Source organism: Aquila chrysaetos, chromosome Z, assembly GCF_900496995.4.
Source record: "Aquila chrysaetos chrysaetos chromosome Z, bAquChr1.4, whole genome shotgun sequence".
Classification (NCBI taxonomy): Eukaryota; Metazoa; Chordata; class Aves; order Accipitriformes; family Accipitridae; genus Aquila; species Aquila chrysaetos.
This window is the reverse complement of record NC_044030.1, coordinates 57347820-57372834: the sequence shown is the minus strand read 5'-3', so window position 1 is coordinate 57372834 and position 25015 is coordinate 57347820. Positions and strand designations below refer to the sequence as shown.

The 25015-nt window shown below is 36.7% G+C and overlaps 1 protein-coding gene across 1 annotated transcript in view; it reads right to left on the bottom strand.

Annotated features, from left to right (window-relative positions):
* Positions 1-23425: 23425 nt before the first annotated feature.
* The window catches only part of GLIS3 (GLIS family zinc finger 3), a 177840-nt gene continuing 176250 nt past the window's right edge, over positions 23426-25015 (bottom strand). Inside the window, exon 10 of the mRNA XM_030005895.2 lies at positions 23426-24258. Coding sequence (XP_029861755.1) covers positions 24122-24258 — 137 coding nt within the window. The 3' untranslated portion in view covers positions 23426-24121. The remainder of the gene's footprint in view (positions 24259-25015) is intronic.

Sequence of the window (25015 nt, the reverse complement as noted above, 5' to 3'; positions counted from 1 at the left end):
ATTAGCCTGATGTAGAAAGGTTTCTTTTATGTTTGGGACTGGCTTCAGTGTTAATTTTTGGAGTCATGGTTTTCTGAATCTGAAACACTTTGTGTCTAGGATAGAGGCAAATATGTTGTATTTTGATGAAGTTTTGACAGAAGTATGAGCTTCTTGTGTTCCCTAGAGCTGCCCACCTTGAACTGGTGCTTACCTAGGACAAAGATGGAAGGCAAGCCTTCCTCAAGAGATGTGGGAAACTGATGCCCCAACACTCCTTTCCACAGTTCAGCAGAGCTAGAAAGGAATATGCTTTTGCCCTGCCATTTCAGGGATGCTCTCCTTCCCAGCTCCACCTGCATACCTTCTCCTGAAAGGAGCTGCTGGGCTGGAGGTAACAGCATCTTCCATGCTTTTCACAGCATCTGCTGGAGGTGCAAATGATCCTTCACCTTTCCCAGTTCCTGCCTTCCTAAACAAATTGATTAATCCCATGGTTTATTCCTTAGCTTTCTTTAAGATTTCTGAAAGTCTTGGTCAGAAATAAATTTGTCTGGCTTTGTTAGACTGGAGTCTAAGACAATGGAGAAGAGAGAGAGGAGGAATTTAAAACCGTGTGTAAAGCTCAGAATTGCCTGCAAAGATGTTATTGACACATTAAGAAATTCTTCAGTCCCTTTACTAGTTTGAATGTTATTGATAAATTATACAAGTGGTAAAAAGAAGTGCTATGTCTAAACTTTGGTGCTTTAGTGCTTCCCCTTTTGTTCTGGTGCAAAAGTAATCCTTCACTTCAGCTTTAAATTAGCAGTTAATCTTGTGTCTTCTACTCATGGGCTAGATTTCATTGCCAAAAGACCATGAATGGTTGAGAAATCTCTATGTCTGGTCTATATTGTACATCAAATACTTGAGTTTAGGACTTATCAGAAGCAAAATATATTTCTTACATATAATAAACTATCTTAGATATAAGACAGACATAATTTTGATTTTTCTGGGTAGGTCTAGGTTAAACACTTTCTACTTTATATGCATTTCCATGACAAAATTACAGCTATATGTGATTAATTCTCACATTTCAGCTTCTTTCTTAAAAAGATGAGATTAATTTAAATTTTCATTCATAGTGTAAAAAATTCCAAATGGGTATGCCTTTGTTTACTACAGCCTATGCAGAGCAGTTTGTGAGACAACAACCTACATGATGGCGTCCTTTTAAAGAGGAGTTTATATTCTGTGTTATTTTAGTCATTGTAGGGATTGGTATACTTAAGGAAAAAGTCAGAGATAAATAATTCTGTAACTGCATTTCACTTAACTATTCTTCAGAGCAATGCACAGCCTTATTTACAGTTACTGAGTCTGTTTGAAGAAGGACTTTCCATCACTAACACACTACTCCAAAAGCGACAATTTAACACAGGCTTAGCCCAGAGCATATGCAGAAAGAGCTGGGATGGACGAGGACGGTGTGAGCCTTCTCAGTGCCCTGAGCAATGTCTGACAGTGCAGGAAGTGTCTGGTTTCACAAACCTCCTTGTGATTGCTGTACTATTTAAAGCTTCCCCTTCCGTGGGTCATAAAAGAAATAGGGTATTTGTACAGTAAAATTATTTTAATCTGATAAGCTGACCCTTTTTTTTTTTTTTTAATAGGGATGCAGGAATGTAGTTCATTAGCTTTAGATCTGCTTAAGATGGCCTAATATCTCATACATCTCTCAGGTCTGGTGCTAGTCCAGCTGCAAAAGAGCTGTTTTCTTTGGCATGCCATAAAAGAGCTTTGTCCTTTTCTTTCTGCTTTTTACGGGAATAACTTTTCTTTGTTTTTTGATTATAGTGAGAATTGACTGGACTATTCTTCCAAGTACATCTTCAGCTATCATTTCAATGCAGTGCTTAGTTTATTCACCAGGGGTCATCAAAGGTCTGGGTTTTCTTTGTCTGTTGAGACGAACTGAATGGTGGCATTTCACAGCTTGCTTTGGGACTTGGCATTTGGAAATGTTCGTGTACCCTCTTGCTGAGCCCTCTTGCTTAGTCTGTGATAACTATACAATGCACTCTGAAGACTTATTTCAAACATTTAAGACCACGGTGGTTGTTTTGGCAGACAACTTAGTCTAAGAGTCACTTTTTTATTCACTATTATTATTCTGTTAGTGAGTTTAAATTTCCCTTGTGTGATATTTAAATGAAACTACTAGCAAATGCAGGAGCAATAACAGCTATTTGTTCCTTGCAGATATTTGTAAAGCAAATACAGGGTAAATACTTGCATTAGGTACAAATCTGGTTTTCCTCTGAACCCTGGACTGTTTAGGGAGCAGACTTTTCAGACCTGCCTACATTATAGCCTCTCACAAAGGCAGCAACAATGAAGAAAGCAAGTATGAATTTTCCTAATGAAGCACTTCTAGGAATTATTTTTTCAGCATTGGGTAAATTGCATACTGCTGTTGATAAAAGATTCAGTATAATCTGAGGATAACTCATGTTATCTATAGACTTGGTTCATTAAAAAACTGTAAGAAGTGCATATTGTCCTGGACAAAAGTTGTCGATACTGAAATATCAGGTCAAGTATGCTCTCCATCAAATTCAAAGACTTTTGGACATAAACTGAAAACAGTTTACTTCGCTTTGCCAGGCACTTCAAGATCTACGTCCTAATCCAAGCCAGACAACAGAGTCAGTGAGAGGTAAGTGCTGGGTGGCAAGAGCAAAACCAGCAGCTGCAGATACTGAGTCTGAGGTGCTTTTGTCTCCCTGTTTCTGCCAGTGAATAATGGCAACTCCCTACCCCAAGAATCTATTGTACAGAAAATGATTTCCAAAACGCTGATATAGTCAGGTAGTGTAATTAAAAGATGCACGTTTGCATGTCAGGTAGAAAAACTATGTTGGAGATTCAGTGACCCTGACAGGCCATTGTTCAGAGGGTAATAAATGTCCTGGCATTACTCTGTCATGCTAAAAGTCTGAGGTAACCTACTGGCTGCTCTAAACTTTGTCACTGCTTCCCCTTATAAGTGTATTTAGCAATCACCTCACTTCCATTAGGCTAAATACCAAACCTGTGTCCCATGGATTAGTGTCTTTTCACAGGATCTCTAAATTCTTTGAAAATCATACCTTCCTCCCAAGTAATCAGCCACTTTCACAATTTCCCCACTTTTAAAGCATCCAGTTCCACAAGCAGTAAATCATTGTTTCCTATGCTTTCTGTTTCATGCTTGTATTATCATGTATCTTGAAAGAGATGCACTCATATTAAAACTTGTCCTATAAGGAGAGTTTTTCTCGTTCATGCTGTATCTTGTCAGTGGGTCACTGGACCACTGATATGTTTTCTCTTCCTTGCATGATTTTAAGTGCATCTGGAAGAGCTTTTACTATTGGTACCCATGTCACATTTGTTTGAAATTGACCAACAGAGTTCAAAAACTTTCAGGGGACACTTGAGTGACAGAAACATTTACAGATAGCTAAATTAGAAAAGTAAAACTTAGTGTTGCCATTACTCCCAGAAAGATGCCTCAAGAAAGAGACATCTAACACAGCTACACCGTTGGCTGAGAGGGAATTTTTACACTCATCTTTTTTGCACTTTTGTGCTCTCATTTGTAACATATTCATGACAATTACCATATAAATGCTTGCTACCACTTTAGGTTTCTGTCCTTATCTACCTATTTATATATTTTTGTCTTCATATATCACTAAAATCTTCAAATGCTTTTATGATAGGAAGCTTGATAGGAGAAAAAATAATTTAAATAGTAAGATAAGAGAGCCGTGTGTAAAGGAATACTTAAAATATGGAAAAAAACAACTAAAATCTTGCTTTTGAACACAGTTGCTCTATGTTCCGTATGTTTCATAACTTGCCTTGTGGCCTTTTTTAAAGTCTTAAAAAGACGACATACTCTTATGTCTGATTTACAAAGATGATTATGACAGGCTTAAGGTAACCAGACAGAAAATTTACATCCTTTGCCTGAGATCAGTGCAGCAGTATTGATTTAGGCCAGCTGATTAACCATTCCTAATTCAATAAAGGATTATTAGGTCTGTTTAATGAATATTATTAATGCTTATTTCTGGACAGTGTGTTAAGTAGTTTTCAAGAGAAAAGCATCTACTTAATGGGCTAGACCAGGAGTAAGAGAACCGAGGCAGGATACAGCAGTGTGAATACCAGCACTGATACTGTTACACCTCTCTTTTAAGACTAATTTCAACACCTTTTCCAATAGATAATCCACTTTGTTGGAAAGATAATGAAATATAATTTAAGTAAAAATCTAGAGCTTACCTGATTCTAATTTCATTTTCCTTAGTATGAAATAAGTATGTCATCAGAGACATAAGCAAGAAGGGGTTCAGCAAACACAGTCTCTGTGACTGAGTAGGTGTCATGAAGTACACTGAATATGTATAAGAACACCCTAAGAATTTCCCACTGGTTTTTCCCATCTGCTCTGATCTTTACCTGCTCAGAATTCCCCTCTTACTTTTCATATATATCTATATCTATCTGTATCTGTATCTATATCTATATCTATATCTATATCTATCTATATATACAAATGGTAGCAATACAGTCTCTTGTTCCCAAACAGGGAAACACTAATTAATGTACTTTTAATGCCTTTAATGCTCTAAAGTTAGTGGTCACCTTCTTTGATGCTGTTGATAGACAATGACATCTTTGTAAGCTTAAGCGTTTTCCATAGTAACCCTAAGAGAAGACCACTGGAATACTCCAAAATCACACCCAGGAAAAAATGTTTTGCCAGCAGTTTCTTACCTGGTTTTATCTTGCAGATCTCAGAATAGTTACTTGGCAACACCAAGGAAAAAGCTTAACGAGTGTCAGTACTCCTTACACACTTGTGAAGCAATTTTGCCTCTTGATGGATAATGACAGCAATTAGATATCTGAAGACTCTGCTACTCTAATCTTTTGTAAGCAGGCCTTGGTCAACTCAGCTGTGAAAAGTCACTGTTTATAAATTTAATTTTTTGCAACTATGACTTGCAAAAGTTGGGGATAGAGAGAAGGCCACAAGCTATTGGTGTATCTGCACTCAGCTCAGATTTAGCCTGCCTCATTTTGTACCTGAAGAACTTCTACAGTCAAGGAACAGATACACATGCATGCCAGGCTGCAGAATCAGGCTCACCGAGTTTACCATAGTGTCAGTCTCCACAAAAAAAAAAAAAGCTGTATTGCATTGTTTAATGGATACATCTGTCAGTCACACTATGCTGTCTGGTTTCTTCTGTTGGACCTAACAAAGCTTAGACTGAATTCTTTCACATACATGTTGTGGAAAAACATTTCTAAGAATAGGAAACATAATGAATGACCAAAAAAACCCTCTTTCTCCCAGTCTAGCTGCACAATATTCTTAGTCATATTCAATGAAATATTCCCTTCTCACCTCCTTCTATATTCAAATAAAGTGAAGAATGGCAACTAGTTGAAATAAATTTCTTTTAGCAAAGGGAGAACGTCGTATTACTCTTTGTAACCATCTCCGAGGCAGCTAATTTGGAGCAACAAATTTGATCTTTGCCCTAGGAGTGACTCAAGGCAACTTATTATTAACATGTGTATAGACATTTACAAAACATTCCTAATTTACAAACACACAGATAATCTGGGGTTTGGGTTGGGGGGGGGGTGGAGGGTGGGTTACTTTTTTGTTGTTTTATTTTTTGTTTCCTGACAGGCAGGCAGTCTGTCTATAATTATCTTTCATTTATGATAATGTAAAAAACTCAAAAGTAGCGCACTGATTCACTATCAGTGTTATCAATTTTACTTACCTATTTCATTGTAAGAATGGGATACATTACAGACAATGTGTCCTAAGTTTTGAATTATCCATTAAATTTGGAGTGCAATAATACTGAAGTTGACAAATGGAGGCATAAGGATGCTTCTGTTTGGGGCTTTACCATCCCTTGCCATCTTTGGAATGGATGTAAGTGATTCAGTATTAATTTCTTTCTTCAATCTATTTAGAAGACTGTTAAAAGAGTTGAGTAACATTTACATCCTTTCACAAATAGGTATACTAGTATGTAATCCTCTGTGCACTCCACAGAGTAAAAAAAGTTTCTCTGTTAGAGCAGGAAAAAAAAGCGGAAAGAAAACTATAATAGTAACACAGTATAATACCTGCTATGATAAAATGACTCTCTCTGATTAAGCAAGTGTTTCACAATGCCTTGCATTGCCTTGCAGAAAAGCAATACTACAAGTGAAACTGCTCTTCAGAAAGAGCAATGCTATGAGACCAGACTTGTTTAGATGCTGTTATCTATTTTGTTCTGTTTAATAAAGATGTTACAGTTTTCTTAGTTGAAGCTACATTTAGAAAGCAATTAGTATATTGATTTTAAGACTGCTGTTTTCCTTGATTGCCTTTAGAAAACTGCTTAAAATTATTCAACTTTACATTTCATACACATAATTTTTTTTAACTGGGATAAACAACAACCATAAGTGCAAGGAATCAGACTAAAAGTAGCCTTTAAATTCATTGCTCCAATTCTATGCAAACAAGTAGAGTAGAAAAAGATTTGGAAGGTTTTCGTTAGAGAAATGTGGAAGCCAAATTAAGCAAAAGAGTAAGTTTACTTTTTAAAAGTAATTAAATAAGTAGACTATTATCCCTATAAATGGATGGATTATATGAGGAATAGGTAAATATACCATAGTAAAACCTTTTGAAGTTTATAGGCGGACAAAACAGATAAAATTACTTGTCAGAAGCAAGCAATAGCATTAGAAACTATGATAGCACAACACAGTAAGTAGTCATAGTACCACTTCCCATTCACAATCTTTGCCGACTCTTACAGAAAAACCCTCTAGGTTTTTGGCTTTTTTCCCCCTATGGTATTTGTAGAAAAATGTATAAGGTTCTCTGAAGTACTTGTGAAATCTGTTCATTTTATGCATTAAGAACCCATAACTTTGGTTTGAAAGTTTCATCTTAAGTTTTAAAGAAAGAGGAAGGGTGAGAAGATTTTTAGTGCTGTAAATCTGGATTCTGCCATCTATCTTTTGCATGTCCTTTACTTGAAGTGCCGCATAATTCCCCTCATTAAGTGCTATACAGTACTGGAATTCCTTCAGCTGACTGCTAATACCTGGCAAACATGCAACAGCACATTTTCACATGCATCATATATCCTTACCTTCCTTTCCAGATAACTTTGAATATAAGGTGTTGTTGAACTCTGACAAATCTTGGGTTTTCATAATGTGTTTAAAAGTAATTTTCTGAGGCATTTGCTTTTAAAAGCATTTAGGCACCTATCTGCTTCTTGAGTTGACTTCCAAGGCAGAAATGCATTTAGAATTGAAGATTAGTAGTTTATTCATTAAGTTGTAATTTAAGATAGTCAGTGCAGCTGGTGCCTTTCCAACTTGCGCTGTTGTTCCCTCCCAAATGTCCTCTTTGACTGATAGTTTACTGTTAAGGTATGGCAATTGTATTTCTTTGCTTTTAAGTAGTGCTTCAGTTAGAATCTGCTGGAGTTTCCATTAGATTTGCTTTTTTTCATAAACAATTATTAGTTCTGCTGTTTGCAGCACTGCAGGGTCCTTTGTTATTTGCTTACTAGCTGACAGAGCCTGTATTTTAAAAAACTGTTAATCAGGAAACTGAAAATGTCTCTCCTAATTTGCTGTTATTATGCCAAGCACTGTTTGTGTTAACTCTGTCTAAGCAAGTTTTTCATAATAAATCCAATGGCAAAAGTGAGAAATGAGAGACTGGAAGGTTGATACCAAACCCTACATTGAAGCTCATTGTGTTTGCTTTAAAAGTACTTGCTGTACCTGTATGTAAAGTCTCGACATTGTTAATTGGTTTTGCTAGCATGTAATAACATTCCAAGTTGTTTCAGGGATATGATGTTCATAAATTTGATAAAGGCTCTCAAGTGCTTTCTTCAAACCCAAATGTCTATGGTGAGACATTTTTGCTATTCAATGCTGTCTGTTATTAATATTGCTAGGATGAAGATGTTCTGGGTCAAAAATCTAGCCTGCTCTTCACCTCAGCTACTTCTTTTATTCTGCTTTAAAGAGTTTTCCTGGTGCTGTACTTATAAGATATGAGTGATTTTCCTGTTCTTATTGTTGAAAGCTTTCAACGCTTCCCTAATCTTGATCTTCACCTTCAGCTTTCCCAGATTTTAATTTTCTGTTTCTATTTTTACCTCCTTGTGACTTGAAACAATGCACTGGTTTGTTTTGGACATTTAAATTCTTTTACAGAAGGATCACAGCATGTTAGGGTGTTGGGTATTTTTACATTGGGCATTTACTATTACTTGAAAAATCTGTTTGTTGCTTTCTTGTTTAAGGTGTTTCTTGATGTGGTAGATAGTGCAAGCGTGCCCATTAAAAACTTGCTAAGCTAGATTTTACAACTTCACAGCCAGAACTTTCAGTAATCTCTTCAACATCCTGGCAATACGATTCATTGGTGTCTGATACACAAATGTGCCTACAGAAGATGTGCCATTCAGTGAACAATGAGAAGAGAAAACTAAAGTTAAGAAAAAATTAAAAGTTTCCCCGATTTATACAACGGAGGAAAAATGTGATAAAAAACTTGAGCTTCTGGAGAATGAGATTAAAGATGAACACTTTTTAGCTGGAGTCACCAGCTCACAACCAGGAGTCAAGCTTCTAAATTTGTTCAGTGGGAGGAAGCTGCCTGCTTGCCTGAAAACTGTCATCTAGTTTTATTTCATGAAAGGGGAAGGAGCATCACATGAAGGAGCATGCTGAGTTATAATTCACAGAAAAAAACAGGTCTTGGCATCCCTAACAGAGTGTGCTGGCCACATTTTTTGCTTCTCATCCAGAAGAAATTGTACCTGTGTTTTCTGTCACCACTGCCTGTTTACCCAGCCAGAAAAGTCCCTACTTTGACATCTGTTTCTGATTGCACTGCATCTATCCTGCCTTCTTTTGAGAATGTCCTGAAGCCCAGGGCACTTCACAAATCCAGTAAAGGTTTTATTCCATATTTTAATAACTCTATATTTTTAGGATACAGCATTGTAATTAATAATTCTGAATACTGATGTAGCTTGAATATGGTCTGACTTGGGGGTCCTGACAAAACCTATTTGCCATGGGGTTTTTCATTTCAGGGATTGTCCAGGGAAGACCTTGAGACTTGGTATCTAGCTACCACTGGTTACTTGATATCCTGGGGTTGACAAGTGGGCCAAGCACAGAGTTTCAGTGACAGCAAGTAGGTCCGCCCTGGACTCTGCTCTGAAGGGACTGACCAGGGCCACTCTCTAAGGTGCTCTACAGCAGCTGGAAGAACACATTAGCAGGAAGCAGCGTGTTTGGAAGGCTTTTGGGGCCTATTGAAGTTATAATATTAGAGCAGAGCTATACCAAGTGAGCTGATGGTTTGTTTTATTTTTAAAGGAAAACCTAGACATTTTCCACTTACAACAAAATGGTAGAAACACCTCCAGCCTACACAGCTTTAAGGCAGCTTGCATTCCTTCTGAAGCTCTTCACACACTAAACTGTGACCTGTACCAGTGTGTTTTGGCATCTTAACCACAGATCAAACCCTAGGGTGTCACCACTCTGCAAGGCATAAAACCATACCAGAAAAACACTTTGAAAAAACTATCAATAATAAGTCTTACATGAAAAAAAAGAAGTTTCATTGCTTTCTCATGGTTTTCTTCTTTGTGTAAAGTCAGCCACCACCAAAAAATGCCTGTATGTGGATTAGTAAATAGCTTCTTGAGTAACCACTGATGTGCTGTAATCTTCTGGCATGAGGTAGAAGATTCTGCAAAAGAAAGACTGGAGAGACTTTTTATTTAATATTTAGGTGTATTCCAGTACTAAATTGTTTAGGGATTTTAAGTCTCAGCATTAATCATTTTTCATTTGGTTTGTTGGTTTTTTTTCTTCGTGATGTTTCCTCAAAAGTGGGGGAGTTTGTTGCTTTTTAAATCTCTTTTCATTGCTTTCCCAGATAAAAATCTTGTCCTCTTCTCACAAGGAAATCGAGCAGTCTGGTATAATAGGGACAGATCAGAAAGAGCAGGTGTTAAAAGGTTTAAGAATGAAACAGCAGAGTATAACAGTTTGATCCAAAGATCCATTATGACACAAACTCCCTGGGATTTCAATAGTCTTGTTCTTTTGTTAGAAACTGTAAATATAGGAAGGAATTAAGATTTGGGTTTTGCACTAAGAAAGATCAGTTAAGAAAAATAGTGAACTGATGTAATTACATTCAAGTGGTTTAAATGACTAGACGTTAAAAAATCATAAATAGTGTAGGAAACAGAGTAGAAAACAGCTATCATTAGGGAAAGGCTGTTGCAATTAAACTAGACCAAGTTTAGGGTAAGATTTAGTCTTGGGGCTTAGTCAGCATGAGTTATGCTTACAGACCAATGGTAGTAAAGTACCTCAGAAGTTTCTGTGAAGCTTTTGCCAGTGAAAGATAAAAATCTTTCATCACATCTTGAATGATATCCTTCATGGCTGAGAAAAAAATATTAAGTGTGCTTGGTCAACATTTGCAAAAATATGCTTACGAATAGTTACAACTGTTCAAAAACTACAACAGAGAAGAAAAATAATAGGCTTTATTGTTTTGAGATAATAGGAAAAAATAAAAGTCCAGCATTTCTTGGAAGTTTTGGAGTGGGGTCAGAATGCATAATGAAAGGACTGGATCCAGGTTTACTACGGCTGATCAGGAGTCAGCCAGAAATTTCAGGAAAAAATTATAATTTTCCCATCACTTGTCATATTGGAGATTTTTATCTTTGGATTCTCTTCCAGTTGCAGCCATCTTACGAATACATACAGCCAATTTGCACTGCTTTACAGTACAAACTGTGCAAGAATATGCCTGAAATTAAATCTAAACAGCTCTTAGAAAAAATAATTGTGTTAAATTCTGCTCCAAGATGCATGACTCAAATATTCATCAGCATCTATGGCTCTTTCTAAATCTCTCTTGCAGAGATTTTGGCACAATGAGAACTCATTGGATTTGACATCTGCATTTTCAAATCCTTTTAGTTTATAGTTAATGGATTGTAGACAAAGATGTAGGATGCCCAGTGTAAGTAGTTTCTCTCAGCGTTTCGAAGAGAATTACTTAGACATAGCATTACTATCATACAGTGATCACAAAAATAGGATTAATGATTAGCCATGAAGCATATGAGTCGTGAAGCTTTCTTCTGGTGCTTACTTTAGAGCCTGTTTTCCATTGGTGTAACATATGAGAAGAAATCTAATTTATGGGATCCCTATCTAAGGATCTAATTAAAAAAAAAAAAAAAAAAAAAGGACCAGTAAGAGAGGTCTTTGTCTCTGAGAAGAAATTACTAACAGTTTTGATATGAATTCTCTTTCTCAGCTGAATTTAGGAACACATAATCATGTCAGTCCGGACTTCACTGTAGTTTCACTGTGGAAATGAACCCATTTTATCCCCACCTCACCTCACTTTTTAAGACTGTTAAGCAATAAATTTCTCACTTCATTCACTTTTAAGTCACCTTACGCTGCCACATGTTCCTGTGGCAGGTTTGCTTTTGGGAAGTAAAGAACATGACATTGGTGACAAATTTCTATGCATCTGCTTGCAAATAGTTTGAAGTTTCTTTATACTCTCTCTATGTTGTTATCCACAACATCATCGAGAAGATTCTCAGAGCAAAGTATAACTGCTACCAGCCATCTTAAAGACCAGAATTCATCTATATATTTTTACACTAGAAGGAGTGTTGAGTACTTAGAGTCGGCACTCCAAGGGAGTGGATCTGTACAGACTTTCCAGCACAGTCACCCTCTGAGCCTGAATGCCTGATTCTAACTCTGCTAATACTGATTTATGTCAATCTAATTCCAGGCACTTCAGAGAAACTGCTGTGGGATGATAACTGCCCTCATTAAGCAAGTACATACATGGTCAGTACCAGCTTAACACGGAAAAGAAAAAAAATCCTGTGAGCTCATTTTAAGATATCTCCTGATGTTTGACTGTACTTTCCTTGTACTGCTCTAACCTGTTTTCACTTCTGGGGAAAAAGAAAATGGATCCTTCAGTCTATTGGTACTCATAGGTACCATATCAATTTTCCCAATCTTTTTATTAGTGCAACCTTTCAAACATCAATAAAGCACTTAACACGTTTGTGCTAAACAAAAGCAGTCTATGTCTTCCCAGTGTAAGCATAGAATTAATTGCTTTGCAACAGATAGACTGCCACCACTTCAAAAATAGGGTAACTTAGCTCAAAATCAGGACCATCAAACATAAAGAGAGGATGTCAGCAAACAAAATTACCATTGTCGAGCAGTACTTGGGACTGAGAGGGTCAGCAAATTTAGAAAGATCACATACCAATTAGATGAGGCACATTAGCAGTTTCAGGAGTGATGGCACAGTTTCTTGGAATTCTTGGAATTCTGTGACTCTGCAAGGTTATTTGGGTTGGCATAAGATTGGATTTTTTTAAGAATTTGTATATTTTTATGTATCTTGTGCAACTGCCACATGTGTTACCAGGGCTATTGCTCTAAAACAGATAGGGGCCTTATCCCCTGATTTGTTGATGTGTACAACTTTTTTCTTGTTTTTATGTAAAGTAATAAAATCTCTTGAATGGTAGAACAAATGCTTGCAGTTGATCTGCTGCTGGAAACATGCCTGTTGCTAATTTCACTTTTTCTTTTCAGCACAGTATTGAAGTAACTCAGTGGCCAGTACCAGCTCAGAGGGGGCTTTTATTCTCTTTGTTGTGGATGCTTTTAAAATTGTTTTACAGAACAAAGAGTAAGAGTCTCTGTAGCTCAAAAAGGCATGAAGAGACTTTTCCTGACATTACCAAGAATATGCTAGAAACCCATGACCCCAAGGGAATAGGCAGGTATGGGGCCTGGATCCCTCCTCAGCAAATGCAAAGCCTAGGCAGAACTTGCTGTTACTTTTTTCGGTGCTCTCCTCTTACTGCGGCCAGTTGGAAGGTATAAAGCCTCAAGGTAGTTTCACTCACCTCCTGCATTTTAGACAGAAGTTCTTACTGTTTCAACATGTTATTCCATAACAGAACTTAATTACCTTCACTGAAGAGTAGCTGATACACTCACCAATGTCCCTGAGTTTTCTTCAGCTTCTAACCTTGTAGTAACATGAGTGGCTCATAAAAGATGGTTTTGTTATTTTTAGAGCTGCTTGATGGTGATGAGCTTGTATAAAGACACTGAGTCCAGAAGATAATCTGGGCAATGTGTCTTTCCAATGTATCCTCACTCAGTAAATGCACAATGGGAGTCATCTTTGAATCGGGTCTGGAGCATAACTTGATTCTGCTTTTCTTTTTTTTTTTTTTCAAGCTATGGCATATATATATTTTGGGAGACCATCACACTTATGCTATGCAAAGAATTCATTAAGAATGTGACCTCTTGGAGAAGTGTGGTCTGGCATCCTTTTTCACTCTGTTGTTTCTGGAGTGCCCTTGCACCCCATTACATTTTGTCACTGTGCAAAGATGCATGTTTTGAATTCCCAGGTACAATTTCCAGGATTAATTACCGAAAGCTGTAAGGAGACTCAGTGAAGCAAAGAACCTCCTGATTCTTGCATGTAAAATACAACCCTGCAGCAGCAAGGCTTTACACAACTACGCAGGTTAAATGATGTACAAACAGGTAACACACTTCTAACACACTTATTAGCTGCAATTTTTCACCAAGTACTTCATCTCCTTTGCTGAGAAATAAGAGCCTATTTCAGAAGCTCATGAAACGTTATTGCACAGAAAGCTTATGTTATCCTAGACATCTAGGTGACTTATTAACACAGCATCATGTCAGGTGCTCTTTGTCCCCTTTTTCTCTCACTCCTGATAATTAGTTGAAACTCAGCATTCAAGAATACTGCCTTTGTTAAATGCCTGCAGGATGAGGTAAGACTATAGGATTAATTTCAACATTTTATAGATGCCCACACATAGTCTAGCAGGGAGCAGCCTTGAGAGGCAAAAAAGTAGATTACTTACTTTTTCTCTCCTTTTCACCCAAACCCAAGTATATGAAATTTAGATGAGCTTTTACTGTGGCAGATACTAGGCCTGATTGGGTATTCATGCTCATGACATGCTCTATCTCTATAGATTTTAGCAGAATCACTCCTTGTTCACTTCAGTGCAAATGGGGCCTGAATTAAAGTTAACATTTTGGTCACTCTTTTATAGACTTCTCTATTAACCCCCACTCCAGAAAAAAACTGGAAGGGAGGATGACAGATGTTCTTCCTGACTTTGGGGTGAGATTTTCCCTTCTTCCTGTATAGAGAGAGCTTGACAGTGAATCTCAGGGTATTCAGTAACTCCCAAGGCAATACCAAGGAAGACTGCATAGCTGGTATCAGTTCTCTTTCAAAGAATGTGAGACAAATAATAGAGAGGAATAAAAGAATAGGAACCAGTGAATGCAAAATTCTCCTTTGCAGTATAGTTTGTGCAGTCACTTATGTCAGGGAAGAGTGGATGTACAACTCTGCTGTGCCAAAATGGTAGTACTTTGTGACCATGGCAACTTGGAATTAACAGGTACATATGGTACAGTGGCATTGAGAATCTGCTCAAGAGTTTACATGGAAGTGGAACAAGGCTCTCAAGTGCTGTGAGCATAAAAGCAAGGTGAGTAAGACAAATTTAGAAGGCAACAAACCATCACTGGAAGGTCTTCCAGATTATAAGCAATATACACCTTCCAATAAGTCCTAGTTTCTGGTTTTGATGATGTTTGCAATGGCTTGACCTGGATTGAAACTATATTATTGATAGTATTATAAATGTTACTGACAACTACAACACCAAATTAAGGTTTATGATGTATTCTCCTCTTGTTTTAGGAAAGAGAGCTTGAGAGCTTTGAAAGGCAAAAGCTTTTCTCAATTCCTGCATGTCCTTGTGTCTCTGTACATTTATAGTTTATAGGCATATTGTACTATGACTGTTTTTATTCTTTCCTTCACCATTTTTTCCTGAAAAATTAATGCTTATGAGCCTTTTCAATCAACATTTAAAATTAGTTTCAATTGCCTGTGATCAGTTCCCTGCTACTGCTAGCTTGCTATAATGATACTTCTGTTTGCAACTGAAACCAAGTTATTAGGACCTTTTCATTGCAGGCTAAATGTTACTGTATTCAGGTGAACTGGGTTATATATCTATCATCTTCTTTTCCCTTTGATTCATTAAAGACCTATGTGTTTACAACCCACCTCATCCTCATCAGAGCAATGATGCCTCCTATGACACAGCAGGACACACTTCACATACTGAGCAAGCAAGGGGATGTACTTTTTCCATTCACAGGACCACTGTTCCCAGTGGATCTTGGGAAGAGCAGCATAACACTACTCATTGTGTTTGGGGTTTCTAACAGCACGCTGAGCTTGATTCCACAATTAGCTTAAACTGTATAAAGTAATTGGATAGAAATTCCATGTCTGCCTTCAGGTGATTTAGTCGTAGTATGTTTTGAGCAAATTGGCAAAAAGCACCTGAACACGTCAGTGACTTCTTCTTGCTTTTAGGTTAAACCCAATCTTCAATTCAAATTTAGACTTGAGTATGATTCTTGAGCAGGACATACAACTTAGGGCAACATCCGTTATCCTACTTATGTTTTTTTGCAAGCAGAGAGGGGTAAATTTACCCTCATTCACATTTGTGCAGCCCGCAAATGAGTAAAATGTTTAGTACACTTTGTCAGGAAGATTTTCTGAACAACAAGAAGAGAAAAGATACTATAGGAAAAGCCTTTTTCCTCTCCTTTCTTAGTATTGATTTCAGCATAAAAGAATATCCTAAAGCCATTAAACACAAAGAAACAGCAGTAATAATAATAAATATTAGACTGTCCAGTGGGAATTCATTTGATGCAATCTATTGCATTAGTTGGGCAAAAAACAGATAGTAGGCTTCTCCTTCAGTTTTTCCTTAGTACAGGTGGTCAGAATTACATCCAGCAGGTTTGGCTTTGCTCAATAACCATGACACTCCCAAGTCCAGTGTAAAACTCAGCTGGTCAGCTTCCTGAGGATCTTTTCTGTGGTGGGATTCTCAGGTGGCATAGACTCACCAAAGCCATTGATCTCTGTAGAGATCATGTTTGGGAGAGGCGCAGGCTGCTGTCAACTCTGGGCCACAGTGGTCTCCAGTTGCTTCAGCAAACCTCTTGCTATTAGAGTGCTCCAGCTTGCATGACCAGCAGGCCCAACACCAGTGATCCCTTGGTCCAAAGGAGCATGAAGATCACTTTTTGTCATAATTTCCCTTAAGGCCCTTGTTTCTCTGCTAACAGCTTTCATTGTGTGTGATGACTTGAACAATAGCCTTGCCTAAGGCTATACTTCATACAGTGAAAGTAACAACTCCATCAGTAAGGCATGAAAAACTGCTTAGACCAAGCAGTTTGGCTTCAGCTTGTTCCTGGACGTTAAATGTCCTGTTGGAGGTCACACAGTGATGTGAAACTAAAATGAGGACCAATGGGATTGGCAAGCTCAATTCTTTTTGTCCTTTGCGCCATTGAGCATTGAGCCTCATTGACTGTCATGTTGGGGTTAGGGATCAAAGACGAAAGTATAAAGTAAATGCAATGAAGCCACTATTATGTAAGTCCCTTTTAGCTAACAACCAACCACTCCCACCTTTAGTCAAAGTAGGTTTGCTCAGCAATGTACATAGCATGCGGTTTCCATGAAGAAGGCCCACCAAGATGAAAAGCCCAACTGTCAGCACAAATTCTGCATCTACCACTCTGTACAGTGAAACAGGGCTCTTGAGTAACTGAGACACACAACTGCAAGTTGTAGAAAAAGTGTAGAAACAAGTAAGAGTACTACAGTGGATTTGAGTGCCACTTTTTTTCTTTCTGGTTCAACCTTTAAGCAGCATTTCCATCAGTTAGGTAGTCTTGCCTTGTTGTAAATGTTGGTTCAGCTTTGGTTTGAGTAATTATGATAGAAATTACTGGTATTGTGCAGATTCTATTTCAGCAGGTTCCCTAAAATTAGTTTAATCATTTTAATACAGTTTCTGTTCAATACGTATCTAGATCACAAAATTGCTACCATATTTAATACTTTTGTAGACTGTCTTAACAAAGTCCCAAAAGAGATAATTGGCATTGAAACCAGGCAACTTTTACCCAGCATTCTTTGGCTTCTAAAGAAGGATTGAAAAAAATGTGTATGATGGAATGCAGCTTCCACAGATTTTAAGCTTCCAGGGTAAATAATCTCAGTTTTGCAGAAATGTTTTGACTTCTTATTGTGTAGAAGTCAAATTGATCATGAATAAAGGTTTAGTGCAATAATGGTGCCACGTAACACTATTGCCACTTCCTTGATGGATAAGCTAGTCCAGTATTACTACTTTAACTTTTGCCTAGGATCATCACTCAGGCACTACTAATTTAACCTCCATTAAAGCAAAGTGTCATTCCTCTTTCTCCAACCAAAGATAGATACAGCATAATTACAACTGTGTGCTATGCAAAGTGGTGGGTTAACAAGTGACATCACAATGCTGTCAGTCTTGTCATTGTGATTGTAAATATGTCAGCCACAGTTCTAGCAGCAACTTTATTTTGTGTTTTTCCAACAGATTTATGCTGGAATTTTCAGAGAATTTTCAGGGAATGAGATGCCTGGTCACCCTGGTTTTCATGAACTTAATCAACCTCACTGTGTCCATTCCTGGAATAGCTGAAGTCGGATGATTACGTGTGTAGCCAAGCCTGCAGTTTGCCCACTGATTGGCAGGTTCAAGTAAATTTTTGGTCAAAAGGGAAAAATGCATGTTATTGAGGAAATGGTTACATTTTCTTCTGTCTACCTAGATCCACTTGTAATGCTTTATCCTGTGTACCTAGTTGCAACCATGCATGAGATTTGCATTTTCTAGTTATAACAAAGGTATGTTGGAACTTTTAACTAGACACATAGAAAGGTGTTCTTTGTTACAGTTCACTGAACTAGCCTATCTCATTTGTGAATCATTAATGGTACTGACTGCTGGGTAAATTTACTTTGGTTGTAAATCTATAAATGGCATGGGAAGATGTGGTAGAATGATTTTTCATACTTAGCTTTTAGATGAGAACATTATAGTTTCAAGGAAGGTAGAGGTAAAATATAAATTAACATTTTGGAAGGAGACACAGCAACCTTAAAAACCTAACATTTTTGTTCTCTAATATTAATTGTACCATTCTGTTTCCTGTAGCTATATATTGCAGTGAGTGAGTATACACAGTCATGCAGAAGTTGTTCACTTTAAGACTGTCCCTTATGGGAGAAGCTTTTTAAAGCTGCATCCTGGGGACACTTATTTACAGTGGTTTGCAGAAAGAGTTTAAAAATCAGGTAATTCAAAATGCATTGGATGTTATTCGGGGTGATAAAGTGATCCAAGGTAGCAAACAGCAAGTCTGAACCTGAAGAAGCATTTTCCTGAGGATCATGGCCTGGGAAAATGGACAGCTTTATTTTCATACAGACATAGTGTAACTTCAAATACAAGGTATCCTGTAATTAGGTACAGTAAATATGAATAGATTCATATTAAGAATGGAAGAATGCTGTTTGTTTTTTTCCCCTCTTATTGAAGGAGGTAGCTGCATAGGAAACAGACCTTTATTGAATTATTTTTCACTATGGTAGAGTTGGTATAAATTCGGGAGTACACTGTGGCTTTGGCACAGGTGCATGAGAGAACCCCTATAACTACATACAACCAAAGAAATAATAGCCTCTCCCCTGCCCCCCGCCCTGAATTTCCATCTTCTGAGAAATTCTGATGTTTCAAAATGGGTTTTGTTCTCAAATAGGAAAAAAACAAACACCAGCACTGCATAGAATAAAATGTTCAGGCAACTTTCGTTCAGAAATTACCAGTTCTTTGGAGGAATATAGCTGTCACATAATTTCTTTACTACACTTCACTATTTTTCTACAGGAGGGTTTGCAGGACATAATGGAAAACTGATCTAGCTCAGGCACCCAGAGAAATGCACATGGCTTTGAGGTATTTCAAGCCATGTTACTCCCCACTGCATATGGGATTTCTATACTTCTCATTTTAAGGGCTCTTTCTCTCCATCAAAAAGAAAAATTAAATTCTGAAACATCTGAATTCAGCAACTCTCAGTTCTTCATGGTAGCTTGCAGGATTCAGTAACAATATTTGCTAAACCATGGGGCAAGTTTCTTACATTAAATTAAGATGCAGTGTAAATAAGAATGCACTGGGCAAAGTTCATTTTTAGAAAAGCTCTACTAATCTCACATGTATACCAGTCAGTGAATTTGGGCTTACTAGTTTTTGTTCAGCTCATGGCTGACTCAGAGACAACCTTACTAATAATTTCATAGTAAAATCAGCTTGGACCATTATTTTCAAAGATCTCTTTGCAAACATATAACAGGATTTTTTTGCACTTAATTAATTTATTAGTTTGTATTTTGTCCTTAGACTTCTAGTCTAATTTATGGGTGTGGTAAAAGGTAACCTTTTATTTCCTAAGCATGCTGGATTCTTAGGAAGTGTTTTGGACAATATGGATTTTACCATGCATTAACTTCTGTCTCTATCTTTTGCTAGCATTTTGCCTAGTGCACAGTAAAAATAGATGCTCTTTTCCTTACATTAAATGCTCTGAAATAACTTAATTGGTTGAGTATGTTAGAAACAATAACCAGACAGAAAAGCAAAAGCCCTTTACATGTTGTATTGTAGAACCACATGAACAAAGAAACGAATAAAAATTATCACAGCACAAAAATGTAATTAAATGTTCTTCTTTTATTTGTGTCTCCACCCAGGGTGTAAACACACACTGAGGCATTCATTTATCTCTACAAATCTCTAGCCTCACTATAACAATAATTAAATCCAGACTTAAAACTCTGACCCAAGTGTTCTTTAGAAGAAAGCTTTGAGATTCTTTTTTCTATTTCTGTTTCTAATTATACTAATCCATACAAATACTAGTAGTTTTATGGTGAAGGACAATGGCTGGAGCAGTCTTCTTTAAAGGCATCTCACAAGACATTCTACTGGTCATGTCATTGAGTTATAATTTTCCAGTTTTATTTTGTACCATGCACATACATCTTTCAATTTTACCTTTTACATAAAAAAGAATTTTATGAAACAGGACAAAAATAACTTATGATTACATGAAAAATAACTGTAACAAATCACAGAATTATACATACTAGTAGAGAAAATAGTGTAACTAATTCTTTTGAAAATTTATTTTTCATGGTATGCAACAGATATGTTTTTAGAGCAAATATCAGCCAGATATACAGTATGGCAAATGGAGTTCATATGTGTATATGTAAGCATGTATAAATACGTAGAATACTCTGTAAGGTTTAGGAAAAACATACTCCCACTTTCTTTCCTCACCAAAGTGCTTTGTGTAAAGAATATTACACAAGATGCTGCTTTCTGTACCGAATAAAGGGATTTTTTTTTCTTTTTCTTAAATAAAAACCCAGTCCGCTAATTTTAAATTGTGGGTTTTTTTCTTTTGCTTTATCTGTTCCTAGGAAATATTAAAAAAAAAAAAAAAACCAAACAAAAACAACCCCCCAAACCCAACAACAAATCCAAACACAAACCCCCAAACAAAATTTCACACAAAGAACAAAAAAGTGCTGCTTAAAAAAAATCTGCTGTAAAATTACACAGGGAAAACAGGGAATAAACAGTTAAAAATGTAATTTTTATACTCATTCACACCTCTTCAAAGAAAGTTGAAAACAAAATACAATGTAACAGATGGCCATAGCACTGCAATACTTCAGCATCCAGTATTAGTAAACCATAATGCCTATATATATGTGTGTATATATACATGCATATATATATATAGAAAGAGATCCAAATACACACATGCACTCTCATACACTCACACATGTACACATGCACTTTGAAACTATTTTAAACTCCAGTGTAGAACATTTCTAATGCAGACATAAATAGACCATTTGAGTCTGAAAACAAGAGAATTGTATAAAAGAATGATTGTAAATAATTTTGTTAGAATATTGTTTAATGTCCATAGTCTAAAATAACTTCATCTCTTAGATATGAATCCCTTTAGAAAGTTAACAATCCAGCAAGTAGAATAACAACACAAAAATCACCGAGGCACAACTATTCGCATATAAGTCAGTAACTGGCATTACGCTATGTATTTTCACAGGCACCATTTTTCATTGTAACATGTGATAAACACGATTCCTTATTTAAATATCTAAAATACATGAGATAAAATGGTTCTTTTTCATACAATTGCTTATATCAGTGATATAAGCTTATCCCCCAAAGTCAGTCTGACTCCAAATAGAATAATGAAATAATCACGAAGAATCCTCTTTGTCTTTGATACAGAAGTAAACAAAGGCATACCTTTTTACAGACTGGTAGCCTACTCTCATGTGCTTAATTTAACTGTACTCTACCTCCTTCTTTTTTAAGATTAAGGCTCATAGAAAGCTGTAAATATATATATTATATAAGTATATATATGAAAGAAAGAATAAATGACTTGCAAAAGTTTCCTTTTTTAAATGTAACTGATGAACCCCCCCATTATGAATACTCTTTTTGAATTCTGCATTCCCACTTTCCCTTTGGTCAGGATCTTTCAGGTGTATAAGCCCCCTCTTTACTGGACAGCTTGTATATTCAGATACTAGAAAAAATATTTCAAAAGATTTAAAAGTCAAGGCGGTACAGATCTGAAGTCAGCAGAGTATTTCAGTTTTGTGCATAGCAACTAACAAATTCTGGACAACCATGTGGTTAAAAGAAGCTTGAAGGATTTCTAGATACAAAAGTATGTATGTACATATACGTGCATATGTACACATTGGGCCTGATCCTGCCCTCACTGACTTCGGTGGAACAAAACATAGTCCTACACATTTGAAACTGAAGTGTTCAGCATGCCTAATTACTGCTGCTGAACCAAGTTAGGCATGTGCAGTGACCACAGAATGGGCTTTAAGATAGCACAAAATTAAAGCTTTCTTAAAAAGCAAAACTCGCTGACAATGCACTGGGCCAGATCATACATTAATGCAAAAGGACTGCCTTTTTGCCTGTGTATGTATAGCTGTGTAGAGAAGCCTGATGTCATGTAACTCAATGCAAACCACATATAGTAACAACCAGACCTACTATTGCAAGCTGAAGCAGAGGGACACATTCACTTGTGATGTGAGAAGCAGAATAAAAGGGGGAAGAATTTAGTACAGAATTATCTGTGTTTAAGCCATATTACTTCTTTTTGCACATCATTTATGTGCATGGTTTATCCATATATTCTTTGCATTTATTGGATGAAGATCTCTCCATTAAACATATAAGCACATATGGCTGTATATAAGCATATACTTCATGAATATAAACCTACAAAGATTGCCAGTGTTTATAAACATCTGGACATACATTCATCTATGCAACATAATCACAAATTAAATTATGAATTTGACCCAAACTGCATTCAACAACTCTCAAAAGCTTCTCAGGATAAAAAAATGTTTGTATAAACATTTTTTTTAAATTCATCTCTCTAGACAAGTCATTTCAGAAGCATAGTTATGGTCTAGCCTGTAAGAATGAACTTTGGATTTTTGTCCTTCTTATTATATCATGTCATGAGAATATTAAGATGCACACTACACAGTAAGAAGTCCACAAATGGATGAGCAGGGATGAATAACCTGAAAACTCAGTCTTACGTAATGTAAGGGTTGCTCCCAGGTATATAGGATCATAGTGATGACACATCTCCACCGCAAAATACTGTTTTTAATTCATTCCCTTGTACCTTTCATAAAGGGCAACCTCATTTGCTTGCATCCTGGACTAAATTCAAGGTCCAGAGCCTGTCATTGAGTAGAAAAATCAAACCCACCAAACCAGTTCAGTTTTACATCTCTAAATAACCAGAGGGAACATAGCAAACTTAAGAGTAGGTCTTCCTCCTGAAAATGTGTTATGGAACTGAAAAATGTTAGGGCAACAAAAATTTAATTGAATCAGTACAGATTGCTTTTAAAAAAATCTGTGGAATTTAAGGAATAATCTTTTCTACAGGGTATTTTAAACCTTCCTACGGAGTACTATAGCACATACAGCAATAAAGCTCTACAATATAATTAAAAATCAACAGAAAGTTAAAGCATACTTATTCTTATCTAGCTGCTGTGCTAAATATAGCTAAAGTCTATGTACCTTCTCATGTAGTGCACTTAACCCTTCTTATTCATTGCATAAAGCACTGGGTCAGAAGAAATATTGGAAAAATAGCAATGGCCATATTGTATGGCTTAAAATACAGAGGGAAGGAACAGACACCTAAACCGAGGCCCGTAAGAAATCCAGTACCAATGATCTTTGGCTCCAAAAAGAAGCCACACCAATGCCTCCAATGGGTAGTGCCAGGATGTATGTCTAATTTCTCTCCCTTTTTGATGCTGGTGTGTGTTTAACTTTGGAAGCATCACATGCGAACAAGTTGTGCAAAAAGCTGTGTGCCTTTGAAATGTTTGCAGTATGCTCTGGTTTTACTTCTTTTCCTTTTTTTTTAAAAAAGGAATTTTCTAAAGCTGTGTTCTTCAGTAAGTCCATGCATTCAGCTTGAAAGGATTACAGCCAACAAGCAGTTGCCTTATTCAGTTTGTGAATTCCCTTTGAGAAATTAAAAGAAGAAAGAACAAAAAAAAGTAGAGTTGCTGTGCCACAGATGAAAAGAAAATAAACAATTGCTAAGGTTTTGGCAAAGCTTGCTTTCTCCAAACCTTCTCCTTCTCAGTTGACTGCTGATTACATGATGAATGCTCGGTGATTGCTTTTTTTCCTCTCCATTACGTATGTATATCAACCCATATCCCCATACATACATGGCAGTTTCATGGAGAGAAAAATTTTGTAGAGAAATATCAGATGGGCAAGATGAAATGGAATAAAGTTCTCGTAACTAGATTTATATTGCTTTAGCCTTCAGTGTAGACAGAAGAAAGCTGGCTAGAACAATGATCCACAGCATTTATTTGTAGAAAACTGCTATCCTCTGGCATGCTGCGAGCTGAATCACCAAAGATACCCGTGGACCCTGCTGGAAAGTCATAAACTGGAAAAAATACAAAAATAATTAATTAACTAGGATAACTATATCATGGAGAATGTCCTAATACTTATGCACAGAACTGGAAATGGCTTTGAACCAAATAGACAAACAAAACAAACAAGACAACATATGTATGAAATTAATAATTACATAACTTACTGCTTACCAAGGGATAAATCTCAGTTCTGGCAGAATCAAGTCTGAAGTACGGCAAATTTCATCACAACTAACACTTGCCCATTTAATGGGTGCAAAATTTGTCATAATTTTAAAAATAAACTTCATGCTTGCTTATGAAATTTCATCATACCCAACATATGATAAGAGCCAATAAAGTATTGCAGAACTCATCTGCTGTAAAGCAGACCCTGGAGCAGAAATTACTAACTTCTACAAGTGATAGTAGTAAGCACAAGAGTAACTGTTTGCAGAAAATTCCCATCATTTGGATTACATCTTCACATACCGTGAGATGCCTGTTAGATGTTACAGGTGCCTTGGCTTTTTAATGCAATACTGAAAGACCAAGATGTAAAAGAGATTTCAAAGCACAATAAATGTTAAGTGAAATCATCCTGTGTGGGAGGACAATAAAAGACTTGGGCATCACTTGTGCTTAGGCCCTAAGATTAGGCCCACTCTCTTGTGCTGATCCTCCGCTCAGAAGTAACTTCCACCCTTCCAGAGCAGCATGCAAGCCCTGTATATAGTTTTCAGCTAGGCAGAGACTAAGTCAAGTGTGCACAGAAAAGCATGCACC